This window comes from Onychostruthus taczanowskii, unplaced genomic scaffold (genome assembly GCF_017590055.1).
Source record: "Onychostruthus taczanowskii isolate IOZ18803 unplaced genomic scaffold, ASM1759005v1 scaffold93, whole genome shotgun sequence".
Lineage (NCBI taxonomy): Eukaryota > Metazoa > Chordata > Aves > Passeriformes > Passeridae > Onychostruthus > Onychostruthus taczanowskii.
Window position 1 is genome coordinate 1573488 of NW_024507324.1, and position 16010 is coordinate 1589497.

Here is a 16010-nt window from a genome sequence, read left to right on the forward strand (position 1 = left end):
AAGCACTGTGCATAGGATTTAGCAAGTGTGCAAGTAATCTGGCAACCACCAAGGCACAATACTTGCTGAACTTCCTATACCTAAAATTGGTTCCATACAATAGTCATACATTCATGATGTATGATGAACTAATGCTCACAATGTTTAGGTGCACTAAAATGCCAAAATAAATATATAATAATTCAAGCATGCCATTCTGAAAACACAAAGTGAGAAGATTGAAAGTTACAGATTAATTTACAACATATACTCTCCATTAAAATAACAGAGCTCCCTGTATCAGTTTTAAAAATACATTAATAATATCCTTAGCTATTAAGGTCATTATCACAGATAGTCATACAAATTTTGTCTACCTGTACATAAACACTTCTAGACCTTTTAAGGAGCATACAGTGCATTTGTCATTACATGTTAAGTTTATTCATTGTACATAGGCTCTTCATTATTGCAATTTCTAAATTTAAAAATATATCTTTTTTTGTGATTTTATAATTTCTAGGCTACACTTCTATACAAATATGTTCTACATTCTGTATTTCTGTTTTCAGCACTGCACACAGGTCCATAAATCAAAAGCAGCAAGAAACAATATTAAGATTGCACACAGTCTGGCTATCTTAAACAAATTAATAAAATAGGGATTCCCTAAGAAGAATTCTCTCTCTCAGGGAAAAAAATAAGAGAAGAGAAAAAGAAAAATATTCCTATCTAATAATGTGGATAAAAGGTACTTTGTCACAAAAAGACAAAATGATTCAGGAGAAATTCTAAGAGATTTCCTAAATACTGTCCTCATTTAAAAAAAATCAGTATTTTAAAGAAGAGAAAGTCAAAGTGGACATATGCAGAGTTACGTGAAAGAGTTAAAGCTATTGATGAAAGACTATTTGCTGATAAGGACGCATCTATTTGAAAAAGGATAGCATTTGGGACTACTCGAACAAAAGTCTACAGAAAACTGATAAATCAAGGAACTAGCAGGATTTAAACAAACAACAGACATGGCTGAGAACACATGAAATGTCACAAGTACAGCTGAGAAATAAGTGATGGCACAGGACCACTTACTCTGCTACTAACAAGACATTTGCTTGGGCCTCTGCAGAGTGACACAGCTATCAATTCTGCCACAGCTCCAGAAATGCTTGAGACTGAAGCCCTAAAAAAAGTGGTTACTATTTCTGGGTGTGCACATGGAACACCCTAATAAGCCTGGCTTTCAAAAAACAAAACATCCACCATGTATCACACACAGGTGAAACCCTAAGTGACCTCTTGCAGAAAAGAGCTCTTCCTCCAAATACTTTTGTTACAAAACACCAGGGCCTGAATTCTCCAAGAAAACCTCTGGGAGCAATGCTAATTTCACATCCCAGTACCCAGCTTTCAGGTGCTGCTCCTGTGCCATGGAGCCCCGAGCCCTGCTAGTCACTCCTGTGCCTCCTGTGCCACCCAACTCAGGAGCAGCCATCACCAAGCAAGAACAATCTAATGCTGCCAGCAGGAGATGGCCAAGGCCACACTCATCTGCAGCCCTGCTTCATCTCTAGGAGCTCCATTTTTAAGCAGTGATAGTCACATTTTTTAGTTTCAGTACCTTTTTCAAGGTTCCCAGGCTGCTCCTAAAAGAAACCTACTGGAGGGTCCTTTCCTTCAAGGACACAGCTGGAGAAAGTGAAAGATACCACACACAGAAATCCACCATTTTGGAACAAGAGTTTGCACTTTCTGAAGTCCGCTGGGATGTGAGGGGAAAAATGGGAGCAGAGGGGCTCAACCTTGTCAGGATGGAAGTGCTTGAGAACATCCAAAGATCTTTGGCCCCCTGGGAAAACTGGATATTGAAAACAGGCGCTCACACAGGTTAGGCAACTTCTAAGGTTAGGTGGCAGTTCAGTGGGGATATTGAGGATCTCAGTTTGGGCTTTCAATGCCTAAATCCCACTTAAGTCCCACTTAAGGCATCTAATCCTTTTGTGGATCTGGGCCTAAAGCCTTGCCAGGAAGGAGAGAGTCTATGCATGCAAAAGCTGATGGTCAGTGACAGTCTGGTTCTGTTAAAACTACACTACACAGAGAACGACCTTATTTTGTACAAAGGAAACCACGACCTTATTTTTGTACAAAAGAATAATCAAAGATGCGTTCTAGTCTCTGAAAGTTAATGAAAGTTAATGCAGCTGATACAGATCACAGTCCTGTCTTTAGACCCTATGAGAGTTATGCTGACCTGAAGAACATTATAACTCATAAATCATGGGTCTTCAATAGCTCGTGGGAAGAAGCATATTTGGAAATGATCAAAAGACAAAATGACTACAGCAGTCCTCCAAAAAAACACCTTTCTTACTCACACCATCTAAGAGGCACAACCAGAAAGGAGCAGAAATTTATAAAACACTGCAATGTTTACAAAGGGTTAATAATTCAAAGAACAATATTCTGTTATTCAGTGACCAACTAGTTTACCATGCTCCATGGAATTAAGTAGTTTCAGTCCAGTTTCTAATAGCCAGGAATCCATCCAGCAAAAGTTACCAATTTATTTCTCACTTACCTGCAGTGCTGTTGGCTGTCTCAACCATAAAGTAAAGTGTGAGTGGATCTGGATAACAGTTTACCCTACACTCCCTACATCTTGTATCTCTACATCACAAATCCATTCTTAATTTTTTTAAGGTGTCTGTACTTACCCCCCTTGAATTTAGTTGAAAGGATTGTGAATGTGAGATTTTCATACACAAATTATCTTATTGATAAAAGTAATCTTGGCATAAAAGTAGAATAGAATTACAACAATAAAATAAAATTTAATGTTACTATTCCGTTACTATTCTATATTACTGTTATTACAGAACAGATATCATTAAATATTACTAATTATTTTCATGGTAAATATTTTTGACAGATCCCAGGTATGCACTGCAACATTTAACTGACTGCAATCACTAAGATTCCTCTACAGCTAAAACACTGAGGTGTCCATTTTGGGGATTCAAATACATCTTCCCAGAGCTCTGCTTCAAATGAAAATTCTCCTGCAGCTGCCCATCAACCAGCATCTGACCTTTATAAACCATGGGAGAAACAAAGAGACATGCTTCCCAGTTCTTCCTATCATCTGCAGATGGGCAAAGAGTTCTGGCAACTCACTCACTAACTCCTGCAAATTTTGCATTACAAAATCAGTATTCAGTGCAAAATACAGGAGAGTAGAATAAGCACGTATGTCACAGATTGTAAAGGTGCCAAAGATACTTTAAGCAGAGGAAAATTGCCCATTCTCCCATGCCACTGAGGTCCATGGAGTCATGGTGCACTCCTTCCTTCCTGAACACTGCATTGTCCCCTCCCATGAAACATGGTTTCTTCTGGCAGGCTCAAAGATTTATAAAGCCCTCACCTGGTTTTCAAGGGCTGAAGGGATTACTGACACTTTGTAATCAGCTCGTGGTAAGGAGGCCAGTGTGGTTTCCCTGATTTACTTGGATATTGGTCTGGAGTCTCACTGTGCTTTCACCTGCATTTTACTTTCAGTTCTGGATTCTTTCCAGGACAAAGATGCAAAGTCAAGGTGGTATCTTTCCTGTCCAGCCACCTCCTCCCTTTTGCTAAAATGTTAATATACTGACAAGTCTGATATACAGGAGGACGCCAATACACTCTTAACATGGACAAAGTCAAACAACAGAAAATATTTTGCAATTTGGTATTCTCCGCCCCCCAAATATTCCTGTGTAAATGTCTTTTTAATAGAAGTCAGTCTATTTTTGCCGGCTGTTATTCTATGTATAAACTAAATCTCACCTTCCCGACTCACAGAAGCAACTGCCCCCTTGGTCTGGCAAAGCAGCTCAGAAAAATAGGGAGAGCAGGACTTCTCCTGCACCTATCTAAGCAAGTCGTGCTTGGCTGAGACTGGTCAGCTGTAAGAGACTGATGAGAATTGTCTGAAATACTTCTGGTTGAAAAATATATAAATCAAAATTACAGGTAAAACAATAGAGATGTATGTGACATGTATGAAATATAGAAATAACCTAGAAAAATAAAAATAACCAAAGTTTCAGCCTAGGATTCTCACAATCTAAGTTTTCCAAAAAATATAAATGTCACAAAACATAAATACACAATATAGTAAGCCAAGGCACTGCAAGGTGACAGTATTCTGTCTAGAGAACAGTAAGGGTTAATTTTCTTGAAGAAGTTTAGGAGGCCATGAAAGTTGTGAATATAAATTCACAACAATTTGAAATGTTATATTAAATAATGCACAAAGTTAATTTTGCTTGCATTTCTTACTGACTACTATTCCTATTCCAGGTTCCTCCTTACAAAGGACAGGCACATCAAGGAAGCAGCACCCAGGAAAAAAATTAAAGGAAAAACATTAGTGGAATGCAGCAGGTCTGGGGGAGAGACACATTTATGCAGAGAAAGTGCTAAAGCAGGGACACTGGTGCCTGTGTCTATGGGTACATAGAGAGGTTTGGTGAGCTTATGCCTGGGCAAGGAGGATTTGGTTATGGTCAGAATTTGTGAGTGACAGCCATGTGACAGCTGGGAGTCAGCAAAGATTTTGTAGGGATGGAAATTCCTGAGACGAGACACACGACTGCTCATGCGATCTGCATGTGCCTATCGTCATGCTACATTATAATAGCTGACACCATGGTTTACCAGTTTTCCATAAGAGAGGCTATAAATTAGGAAAAATATTTGAGGCACACCAGATAAGAAATTAAAGTCACAACATTTAAAAACAAAGGGATAAATGTAATTTCTTTTCATATTATTGAAACAAGCAAACAAAGATCTCCAATCAAACCACACACAACCAATAAAACCTGCATTTCCATTATTTACCTTTAGTGACAGGTTATTTCCTTAGAATATATTTTTTTTATTACTAACTTATCTTAAAAGGTCTGAATCCTACAAACATACTTAATTTTTAGTATGGAATAATCCCACTGATTATTCACGTACTGTAGCTATTCCCACACTTTCAGGATCAGGGCCTAAGTCACAACGTACAATTAAGCAGAGGATTTTCCAAAGAACTGTTTCATTTGCCCTTCTGGAGGTCTTACACGGACGTGAAGCCAGTGGAGATGTGCATTTAAATCAAACCTGAAAAACCAAAATACTTTCCCTTTAACACTGAATCCAAGCCAATACAGTATCACATGACCTTTACCGTAATTTCTATTAAAATAATTTCATGTCTGGTTGCTTCTGCTATCCTGGCTCATTTGTATTGTTTACAACAAGTCATTGCTCTCGACAGTTAGTGGTGGCTGAATCCATGGTTACCAGTTTTTACATTCACTGGTTAAATGGAATGCAGCTCTTCAGTGGGGTTTCATGGAGAAAGCTCTTAAGAAAATCACAGTCCAGCTATCAATCAGGCTAACCTGGGAGAAATTAATCTGATAAGCAGAAGTATCACTGTGTATGAAAAATTTATTGAAAGGGAGCTCAAGGCATTTATTAGTTGCAGTTGCCAAAGTGGACACGTTTGGGTCAGACTTAGTACAGGGAAGACTTGGGTTATGAGGTCTGTGTCTGACATTCATCCATGTTGTGCCTCCTCTGGCGCTCACTGCTAATACAACTATACTGTTCAAGGGTTTAAAAAAAATAAAAATCTCAAACACTTATTTCACCAGAAATGTGCTTGGAATATAAATAGTGCTTAAATACAGGTTTAACCAGACTGCAGTCCCGTCAAAGTAACTTAAACAGACACAGACAAGATAGTAAAACACAAAATAGACAGCCTTGAGTAGAATCCAATTAAGACAAAAAACACCCCAAACACAGCAACATTGCTAACGACTAAATTAATCCTGCAAACAAATATATTTTATTGCCACCTAAGAACAATACAGACTAATTCCGTTTGCCTTGTTATTTATAGTTTGGCGTAGGGTGGGGTTGACAAAATCAAAGAGCAAAGCAGAAACTTATTTGCAAGATGGACCCCTAAATCCTTTAAAAATGCCTAAAAACATAAGAAAAGTTCTTTACAGTTTGATGGCTACAATATTTGTCCCACAAGCTACATGACAGCAACAAATAGTTAAATCAAACATATTACTACCAGCTCATCTACTGCAAAGTCACTGTATCAGAAGCCCGAATTGATTTGTTTCCTTAGAACAAATTGAAAATGAATGTAACATAACATCCAAAAAAATAAATCCTTCCTGCTCTGCTAATCGGATATCGTATAATGGTTGATTGCAGCTTTGCACCGTGCTATTGTTGCCTATATTATACATACTTACAGGTTCTGGGTTCTTCCAAGAGTTTGGTGCAGTTTCAAGGACAAATGTCTTAAGGAAGTCTTTCTACTGTGCAGCAGTGATCCTAGCTCTGATCTCATTACATGAGCAAAGTGCTACTGCTGACAATATAAAGGAAACTTCCTGCGTGAAGAAGAAATCTTGGAAAGTCTCAGGGTTAAAAAGGCTGCTTAAATGTGCTGCTTGATTTGCTCCCTAGTTGTGTATACACAGTAGCAGCTGATCTCTGTTTGCAGCCCTGCAGAAAGAAACCTTTGCTGAAAACCAATGGCATCACATTTCAGTGGAGCTACTGCCAGGCTCTGGAGAGCAAAGCAACCTTTGACAACTTCACCCAATTCAAACCACCAGCATTTGCTGCATGTCCTGCAGGACTTTTGAAATTGTATATTTACTGCATTATTTTTATTAATGCCACACTGAAATCCTGCATCCCAGGCAGCTGTGATAACAAGCAGAAGTCTCCCCCACTGTAATAGGAGGTTCTGACTGTCAGGACTGTGAACTGCAGAATTCGCCACAGTATCTTTTGCTTTGTCTTGATTGTGGCATTTGCAGATGAGAAGCTGTTAGCTGCACTCAAAAGCATTTTGTGCCTTAGAATTTCTAAATTAAGAGCAACAGGCATCCTGTTTATCCTAAATTAATCCTGAGCCTGCCCTGCATCAGTCACGCACTGCTCAGTGCTTTTTCTTCTGATACAGAGTACAAATCAAAAGATTTGGGGAGTGGAAGGTGGCTCATTCTTTTAATTTAGTATTTTATATAGGGTCAGATCTAGCCTGGTCCCTGTTGGACTAAAACCACAGAGCACAACATCCCAAATTCTGCAAAATCTGGTATTCTGACCAAAGCTTCAGTGTGGCTTCAAATATCTGTAGTGCCCCCTTAGCTCCTGCCTTGGCCCTCCAGAACCAAACCAGGGATGAGCAGAACCTGCACCAGCTTCTGCAGCTTTTACTGCTGTCCAAGCAAACTGGTTGGAGACCAGAAAAAGCAACATTTAAAAAGAATACATCTACTAGAACTATTTCAACTCTTAACTGGGAAGCAAGACTCCAAACACATCCTCACATTTGATGTTAAAGAATTATCAATAATTAATTCAGATGTAGTTGTTTCACCATTTAGCCCAGGGTGATTCTCCAAAGAGCAGCTGGGACCACACATTCCCCCAGCACTCAGTCAGAGCATGACCATAGAGCTTGCATGCTGCTTCCCAACCAGGACCTACTTCTCTCTCCAAGATAGCCAAAAAACCTCAGAAACAACATTTAGAAGAATCCCTTTTAAAAGTGCACCATTACAGGGTTTAGTTAGGAGGAGTTAAAGTTTTTCCTGGGCATTTGTGAAACTGATTAGTCACCACCCTTTCTTCCCCTCAGGCACTATGACTATTCTAGCTACTAGTATGTTGCGTGTTATTTCTTTAATATTCTGAACTTTATTCCAAAGGGCAGAAACCAAAACTGACAGTACATCAAGACAACATGCTCTGTGATTCAAACAGCAAAATAATTGAGATCCTCTGCATACACAACATCAAAGTCTGTGTATGCACGTTGCACACACTCATTCACAAGCACAAACAAGTGTAAGGGCTTGTGGCCCAATTTTCTGAGACACTCATAGTTCATGTCCTCAGCTCCCTTCAAATTAAAAAAGGTAAGAAGAAGCAAAATCTGATCAGTGAAACATCCAAAATCATTTTTGTTAAAAGTAAGGTTATGGTTACAGGAGGGTAACCATACTGATTCAACATGCATTTCTCCCAAATTTGTCTCCCTCCTTTGGGAGAAGGATCCTGTCGACTCCTGGACTGTGTCGGTCCAGAGAAATGAAAGTGTGTGGTGGCATCAGCAGGTTTAATTTTGCTCTTTTCCCTCAAGGGACACTGCAAGGCAGCGACTCAAAATCTTGGCTATGAGGCTGGGCTCACTGTCTGCCTGTGTCACCTCCAACACATAACCTCACCTTTCCCTGCCTAAACTGACACCACATTTAATGCATGTTGCAAAAGCGCTGCTTCTGTCCCTCTGTTGCTCAAGCTGTGAGAAAGGGATTGCATGCTTGAGAAAAGTAAAGGACTAAAGCTCACAGCTGCACATCCTGCTCCCAGATGTGCCACACAAAGGGCCATGAGTGACCTTGAACCGCCTGCTCTCTGTGCTCCAGTGCCCAGCCTGCTGCCCACACTGCACAAACCTCACTCACAGCACTTGTCCACCTGGTCTCTTTTGACTCTAGCATAGCAAAAGAGGGGTTTTTTTCTGTTGGAAATTCAGCACAGAATAAAACAAGTTCTTTTTGCCCAGTGAAACTCAAGGCATTAATTTAAGACAAGTAAAAAAAATTAAAATCCCAGTGGAAGCAGGAATTTCAGTGAATGAAATTTCCTCCTCAACAGTCTCTAAATACCCAATTGTCAGCACAGAAAAGCTGAGACTTCTGAATGCTGCATGAGCACAAATATGACCATATCCAGCAGTCCTACCCCATACAGACCAACTTGTCAAGGCTGGAGGACATCCACTCCGAGTTTGACTCCAGTCCTCCCTACCTCTCCTATATAACCGCGCACCCTTGGCACAGCTGGGTCAATACAGATCCAGGGACACAGCTCCTTCAGCTACCTTCTTTTGTAAAAGCATACACAGGTCCTGAACAAGGGACAAACTGGAACTGCAAAACCTTTCTCCTCCCAGCCTTCCCAGATACACCTCAACCTGTAGCACCCTGACTTCCCTTTTCTCTCCCTTCTGATTTTCTCATTGAATTTTGTTTTCATAGCGTCGTATCCAGCAAGGAAAATAGCAACAATTCAAAGGCTATTTTCCAACCTTCAGAGGGCAGGGTAAAGTAGTCTGGCTATTAAGGCCACGCTGCAAAAGTATGTTCAGAGAGGATGGGGAACAAGAGCTAGGACAGAAATGAAGAGGAGGCTGACCCTGAGTTTACATGATGTCAGAAGCTCTAGGTCTCCATCCCCCCCATCCCCAGTGGAAAAGGGTGGCCCTTGAAAGCCAACCCCACTGCCTGCTCTTCTGAAGTCTAAACTAGTACAGGTATCCAAGATGGGCCATACTCTGTCTTCCTGACATCTGTCACTTGTAACAATTTAGAAAGCTTGTTTAATTCATGATGGCCTTAAAATTCAAACATATCATCAAGAAGACACTTATAGCTAATACTACAAATGACTAAACCAGTGCAAATTCTCAGTTTTTACACAAATATTTGTTTTAGATTTTAAAACCTTGTTTCCAGCAGTCAAGTAATGAGACATGCTTTCTCATTTAAAAAGAGATTTCTGGCTCTTGTAATTAAAGAGGAACAACTGTGAAGGTAACTGCAATGAAACAGAAGTCCAGCAGAAGCACAATGACACTTTTCATATCACACCTTTCAGCTAGTCTCAAGATTTTCAATAAGCAGTATCAGTTTTAATTGTCAGTCTCAGAATCCAACAGTACAGAGACTCCAAGAAATATATCCTACCTGTTTTATTCAGACACTTAGGACCTTGCTTAAATATTAAGTCTGAAACTGTTTATATAGACCTGTCTGATTCCTGGTCCCGAATGTGTCCTTTCCTCCATCTATCCATATACATAATAATTGTGACTACAGGATTTTCTTTTTAACTTTTAAATGCACATGGATCCTAATCAACATATGGAACACCTTCTCCATTCATCACAAAATGAGTGGCTAAATTCTTCTCATTGAAACTCCTCCATAATAGCTGCTTTTTCCTTTTCATCTATCAAGACTTTAAAGTCTAAAACTAATACAATCATCCAGAACGGTGTACGCCTAAGCTACTTAGTTTTCCCATTAGGTGTTCTGCACTACTCAGTCATTCAAGATTCTCTGCTCCATTGTATTAAATATGCTTGTATTTTTTGCTATGAGTACAATTAAAAATGTTTGAGTTTTCACACTGTTCTTATCTTTTATTTGCTCTCTAAAATATCCAGCATGCACTGAAACCAGTATAGGTGATAACAAAGATGTAAATATCACCATGGAGGCATCACAATAAATTTGACGGTGGGAATAATTCATTCAAGGCATCTAGATCCAATTTAAATTCTTTTCCAATCTTAACTGAGCCTTCATAACCAGATGAACTTAAACGAAGGTGTACAACTTCATGCTACACTGGTAAACCACCCTAACTAGGAAATAAATTTTCAGTGATTAAGTTGAATTGTTCATACAAAATGCCAGCTTCAGCTTTTCACCCATACAAAATAGCTTGGAAAATATATACTGCATGTGTTTATTATAGCTACAGTTGCTATGAACATCTATAACTCTGCAACAATTTCTTTGATTTATGTTCAAAAACATACAGGGCATGAAATGATGCCTGCAACCTTACATTTCCCTCAAGAACATTGTGGGGAGAAGATATATTCCAAAACATCATGTTAGATTCCTTGTTATGTCTCCTTTTTAAAATAAACGTATGATAATCAATTACACATGCTTCAAAGCAACTGCCACTAGATTCCCCAACAGAAAAGCTGTTTGAGAAAAGTTCCATTTTCTTTCCCCTAATGGTCAAGTTATAATAAGAGATCTTGCCTATATATTAAAGGAAAAAATGTATTGTAAAGGATAGGCCTTGTTCCACTTGTATATGCATGCACAGGTTTGTGCTTGCCTGGACTTGACTTAGAACAAGGTTTTCAGAGAAGTAACATCTCCACTGATCAACCTGCTAAAAATGGATGTGTGTGAAGATCTTGCACCTAATCTGCTTGTCATTTATGCTTGTAGCAATCCAAATGATGTCAAGAGAATGACACAGATGATAAGTTAATGTATCAAGCTCAACTTCCCTTTCAACCTCAATATGCAAAACATCCCTTTAAGAAGTCCACCCAGCTGTAGCCTCCACTAGAAACAGAAACCTGCAGATGTTTATAGGAATATCAATTAAGCTGAATGGGAGCTCCGCCATTAATGCTGGAGCATGTAAGATTGGACTTTGCAGATCTGCCTGAATTCCACACAGTAGCTGAAGTGCACGTTTTCTCCAGGGTATTGAGGCCAGTGGGTTATATGCCATTAACAGGTAAGCATAATATGGCTGGTAGGTATTTTCAGTCTCATGGCTTTGGCACAGGGACACGGGCAGCATCCCCAGGCAGCACCCTTGCCCACAGTGGGAAGACAGGAGAAGCCAGGAATGCATAGGAGCCAGGAGTGCATGGGTCACCCCCAGCACAGAAAAGATCAGGACCTACTGCCTGCCCTGCTTCAGGCAGTTTGTGCTGCCTGCATCCCAAACAGTGAGCTGCCATTCCCTGTGTCCTGGGCATTTAATTCAATCCTTGGGTTACACTACAAACTAAAGATCTGACAACCAATATAGAAAACTGGACTAGAAACTAGATGGTACAAGCCCCTCTAAGGAGGATTGGCACCTGCTGACACTGAGTTTCCAGCAATTATGGAATAAGGTGGATATGTGACTTGTTGTATGGCCCTGTTCATCCCCGTAAGTGTGCAAAATTTGCATGGCAAATAGGGAAATGGAAATGAATTCACTCATTTTTTTCCCCTCCTATTTTCTTTGACTCAAATCCTCAAATAATGAATATTCACAGGAGGGGAAATACACGCTTGCACCCTCTTTGGCTCCCAGCGCTATTTTATCCATTACTAAGGAAGCCAAGGAGGAGGAGGAGGAGGGGAGAGGACTGGACATGCGCCTACTGCCCATGCAGTCCCAGCAAGATAGCATCAACAGTTGTTCTCCTATTTTCACAGTGGGAAATAAGCAGGTACTAGCTGTATTGGAATAATCAGGATGAATCTAGGTCAAAATCAAAGCAAGACTGCTCTGTCCATTTCACAAAACTCACATGCAAACACAATACCCATGTAAAAACAAAGAAGTTATTTGTACTGTTAGGATTGCTAAACAAGTGCGCAGACATTGGCCTACCTTGAATAAAAGGCACTATTCCTTCTCTGTGACTTCTGAAAAGGCATTCAAAATCAATATAAAATTGCAATATTAGGAAATTTTATAATCATTATTTCAAAAAAGCAGACTTGAAAGGGTCTCTTGTTCATGGGTAAATCTTCAGTTAGTTTTTCTAGTACCGGTGGTTCAATCGAAAGATTCGCCAACTGCCCCCTGGAGAAAACTGAAGATCTGCATTTAAATGGAGATATAGTATTTCCAAATGCACGGTACCTGCAAGGCAGATACTGTCAAGGTTTCTTAGTGAGTGGATCTCAAATTGTATTAGGTACATTTCAGTGCCATAACTATCCCCATTTCATAGGACTGGGGCTATTTCCATATAATTTTTTTCCTGTGTGCGGGATTTGTAATATTTGTCCTGGTAAGACAAAATTAAACCCCCATCCACAACAAAGCCCTCACATAGCAACAACAAGGAATTAAAACCTTATGCATAATTTTCTGATGGGGATGATGAAGACTGTATTAGATGGCCTGACTGAAAATCTTAAATAATTGAAAACTCTGATGGCTTAATAGAGTAGCGAGTTTGGTTTACAATGCAGCCAATTTAGAGCCATAAAAACACCGTGTAAAATGTTTATCTTGTGGTTGACCATTACATATCCTATTTATTATTCCAAAGTATTTCAACAGCATATTTCTTCATCAATGTGGCTGCTGGCATTTAGCACCCACTCGCTAAATTCACGTGATTTTCCTGGAACAGCTTTAGGAAAAGAAAACAAAAAATTAGCAGATCACTACAAAACTGTTCCTTGTTACTATATGCCTCTTTTTCACATTCTGACTTGAACCGACTTCATGTGCTGCAAAATACGTTTGAAACCACCGAGGCTAAAATATAATAAATCAAAGCCATATTCGTGAAGTTAAAAAGACTGGTGCAACTACTGATCCTGCCACATCAGAGAACCAAAAAAAAAAAAAAAAAAAATCAAACCTCATGAATACTTTGTTGCTAATGTACATGAGTTCAAAGAGCAGCGTTCCTCTTAGGAAAACATCTTAATTTTCATATCAGAAAATCATCCTAACCTTCCAGAAAAGTTTTTACAATTATGCAAGGAAGGCAGAGAGAAGGTTTAGAGTGCAAAAGACACTCGTGATGGGTTTCAGACACGCAGGCATTAGTCCAGGCAGCCTCTCACTGAAATTCAGGTTGCAATTGAAATGTCCCTGTAAACAAGGTTACTGAGAACGGCCGAAGATATCCTTCTCAGCAACACCTTCACCAGGAGCCCTTCAGCTGTCTACTTAGTTTGTTATACCTTATCTCACAGCCCTGACATCCTAATGCTGATTCAAATTCGGGATTCAAAATGAAAGACGAAATATCTCTAAGATCACTTAATATTGAAATACCATTGCAGTAATAAGTGGTGCCAGGTTGGAGATATGGATATAGTACTCTAGTGGTAACCTTTTAATTTCTGACAAAATACTGTGGAATAACTGCACAGACAGTTAACACAATTGATTTGTTTTCCTTATTTTGATAATGAGCACACTGAATGTTGTGTTTACCTTCTCCTGCCCCTGGCACATTTTTAAAGTCCTCTAAAAGGAGACTTGCCATATTCCTGTACAGGAATGAAACACCTCACACCACGGAACCCCCCTCCCCAGCACACTGAACCCCAGCTACCCTGATGCTCCCAAGACAAGGAAGATCCGCAAGATAACCGCATGAGTCGCTTCGTCATTCTAAGTCTTTGATTATTTTCAGTGGATATGCAATGCACGCACCATGTATCATCTAATGTAGGTTATATTGTAAACTACTCCCATTCTGAAACTGAGGGTAGGCATGCTACACCAGAACATTTTGTCCTCTGAAATAAAACAGGGGAGTAACAATGAAACGTACCAAGCAAGTTCCGTATGTTGTATTTTAAACAGGGTAGCTGATGCCTTAAACTTTGGTGGGTTTTTACAAAGGGCACTTGGATTTCCCTCCCAGTCACAGACACTGATAGGTTGAAGTGTGAGGGGCGGGAGGGAGACGGGGTTTTCTGTTGTGCTATGTTTACTGTTAGAATATCCTTAATGGTATCAAAAGACAGAATTCCAGGGGTAGGGGGTGCAGTGGAACAGGGGTACCATATAAGGGAGGGAGAGAATTACAGGAGAGAAACCCAAGCTACTCAGTGCCTGCCTTCCCACACTACCATTCACCTTCATTTTCGTCTCCTTTATAGTCTACTCATTTTTACTTGCCTCCCCCATTATTTAGTCATCTCTTAAATGCAGTCCTCTCTTTTCTGGGATCATGAAAAACATATTAACTAAAACCAGTAGACGGAGTGCATCCCCTGAAGCACTTCAAAATGTGAAGACCAGTCACGCCTTCATGGCACTAATGACCAGGGGAAAATAAAAAATAAAATTAATTTTAAAAAACAATTTAAAAAGTGAAAAAAATTCCTCACCGCCAGGTCACACTCAGACCCCACAGGAAGCCGCTTCCCCAAATGCCCCCTCCTCCCCACGGCCGGCGCTGGGAGAAAGACCAGGTGCCAGGAGGAGCGGGCAGTGCGTGGACTTTGCACACTTTCCTTCGCCCCTCCTGATCCCGGTAGCGCGCGGCCCCGTCGCCTTTGTGTGCGCGCGTCCGCCCGCGGGTCCCGACACCCCGGAACGGGCGGCGCGGAGCGCGTCCCGCGTGCGGCGGCCACGCCGCCGCTCCCGCCCGGCAGCGCAGCGCCCTGACCCCCGCCCGGCGGGCTGGGCTCCCCTGGGCCTGCTCCGCTCCCGCCGGCCGCCCGCACAAGTGTTCCAGGAAGGAGCGAGCGGCGGGGGAGGGACGGGGACGACGACGAGCCCCCCCGCCGGCCTCGCCCCGCGCCGCAGCCGGGACACTTCGGGGCTCCCGAGAGGGCACGGCGGGGCGGGGGGGCAGGGCGGCATGGGCAGCCGCGCCACAGCCACGCGCGCCCCGGCACCGGCTGGCAGAGTCCGGTCCCCCTGCTCCGCTCACAGCCGCCGGAGCCACCCCGGGACCCCGGCCCTAAACTCTTGCTTGGCTAAAGCCTCGTCACTTTCCCGGCACTCCTGACCCTGGGCGGGAGGGGGACAAACACACACAAAACCGGCGGGGTAGGATCTGTCAGCAGCCAAAAAATCATTCTCCTTCCCTTCTTGCCCCCACCCCCCCCCCACCTCCCCCATATTCACCAGGGCCAGTAATTCTAAATAATTGTCCGAGAGCAGAGAGCCACTGAACCCCGGGTGGCCGGTGCTGTCGTGCCGCTTTTTCCAAAGCTGGATTTTTTTGGGGGGGTGAATGACTCTGAGCAAGTGCAATTGGCAAGGACTGAAGGTGGAATGGGGCGGGGGGGGGGGGGTGTTAGAGCGCTCCTGGCAGCGGCTCATCTCCAAGCACAAACATGCCCCCCATGCAATGTCAGCTGGCGGGGATGCGGGGGGTGCGGGGGCTAGCTTTACCTGGTCAGCTCAGCACCGCAGGCAGGTTAATCAGGTGAGTCGTCGGGGATTTTAAAGAAGCCGAAGCCGGTTTCTTTGCTAGGAAAGTCTACAACACCATGCAGGGACATTGCAAAATCTTTACACACGCCTCCTTTAACTGGGCTCCCGCGACCTCCGCCGGCGAAGGGGGAGCCACTGGCGGGCAGGAGGCCGAACGGCGCCGCGGCGGCGGCGCGGGGGGCCCGGGGGGCAGCGGCGGC

General features: G+C 42.0%; 1 protein-coding gene across 19 annotated transcripts in view; it reads right to left on the minus strand.

Annotated features, from left to right (window-relative positions):
• The window catches only part of ESRRG (estrogen related receptor gamma), a 371041-nt gene that overhangs the window by 354599 nt on the left and 432 nt on the right, over positions 1-16010 (minus strand). For 9 of the 19 annotated variants that reach the window (XM_041426704.1, XM_041426712.1, XM_041426710.1 and 6 more), the window contains exon 1: positions 15769-15890. The exons of 1 other annotated variant lie outside the window; for it this stretch is intronic. Coding sequence is in view for 2 of the 18 variants with exons in the window: in XM_041426695.1 (XP_041282629.1) it covers positions 6297-6394 (98 nt within the window). In the remaining 16 variants the exon portion in view is untranslated. Of the gene's footprint in view, positions 1-6296; positions 6531-15498; positions 15573-15768; positions 15891-16010 lie in introns of those variants that run through there. 9 more of the 19 variants (XM_041426695.1, XM_041426713.1, XM_041426703.1 and 6 more) reach the window with 5 other exon arrangements.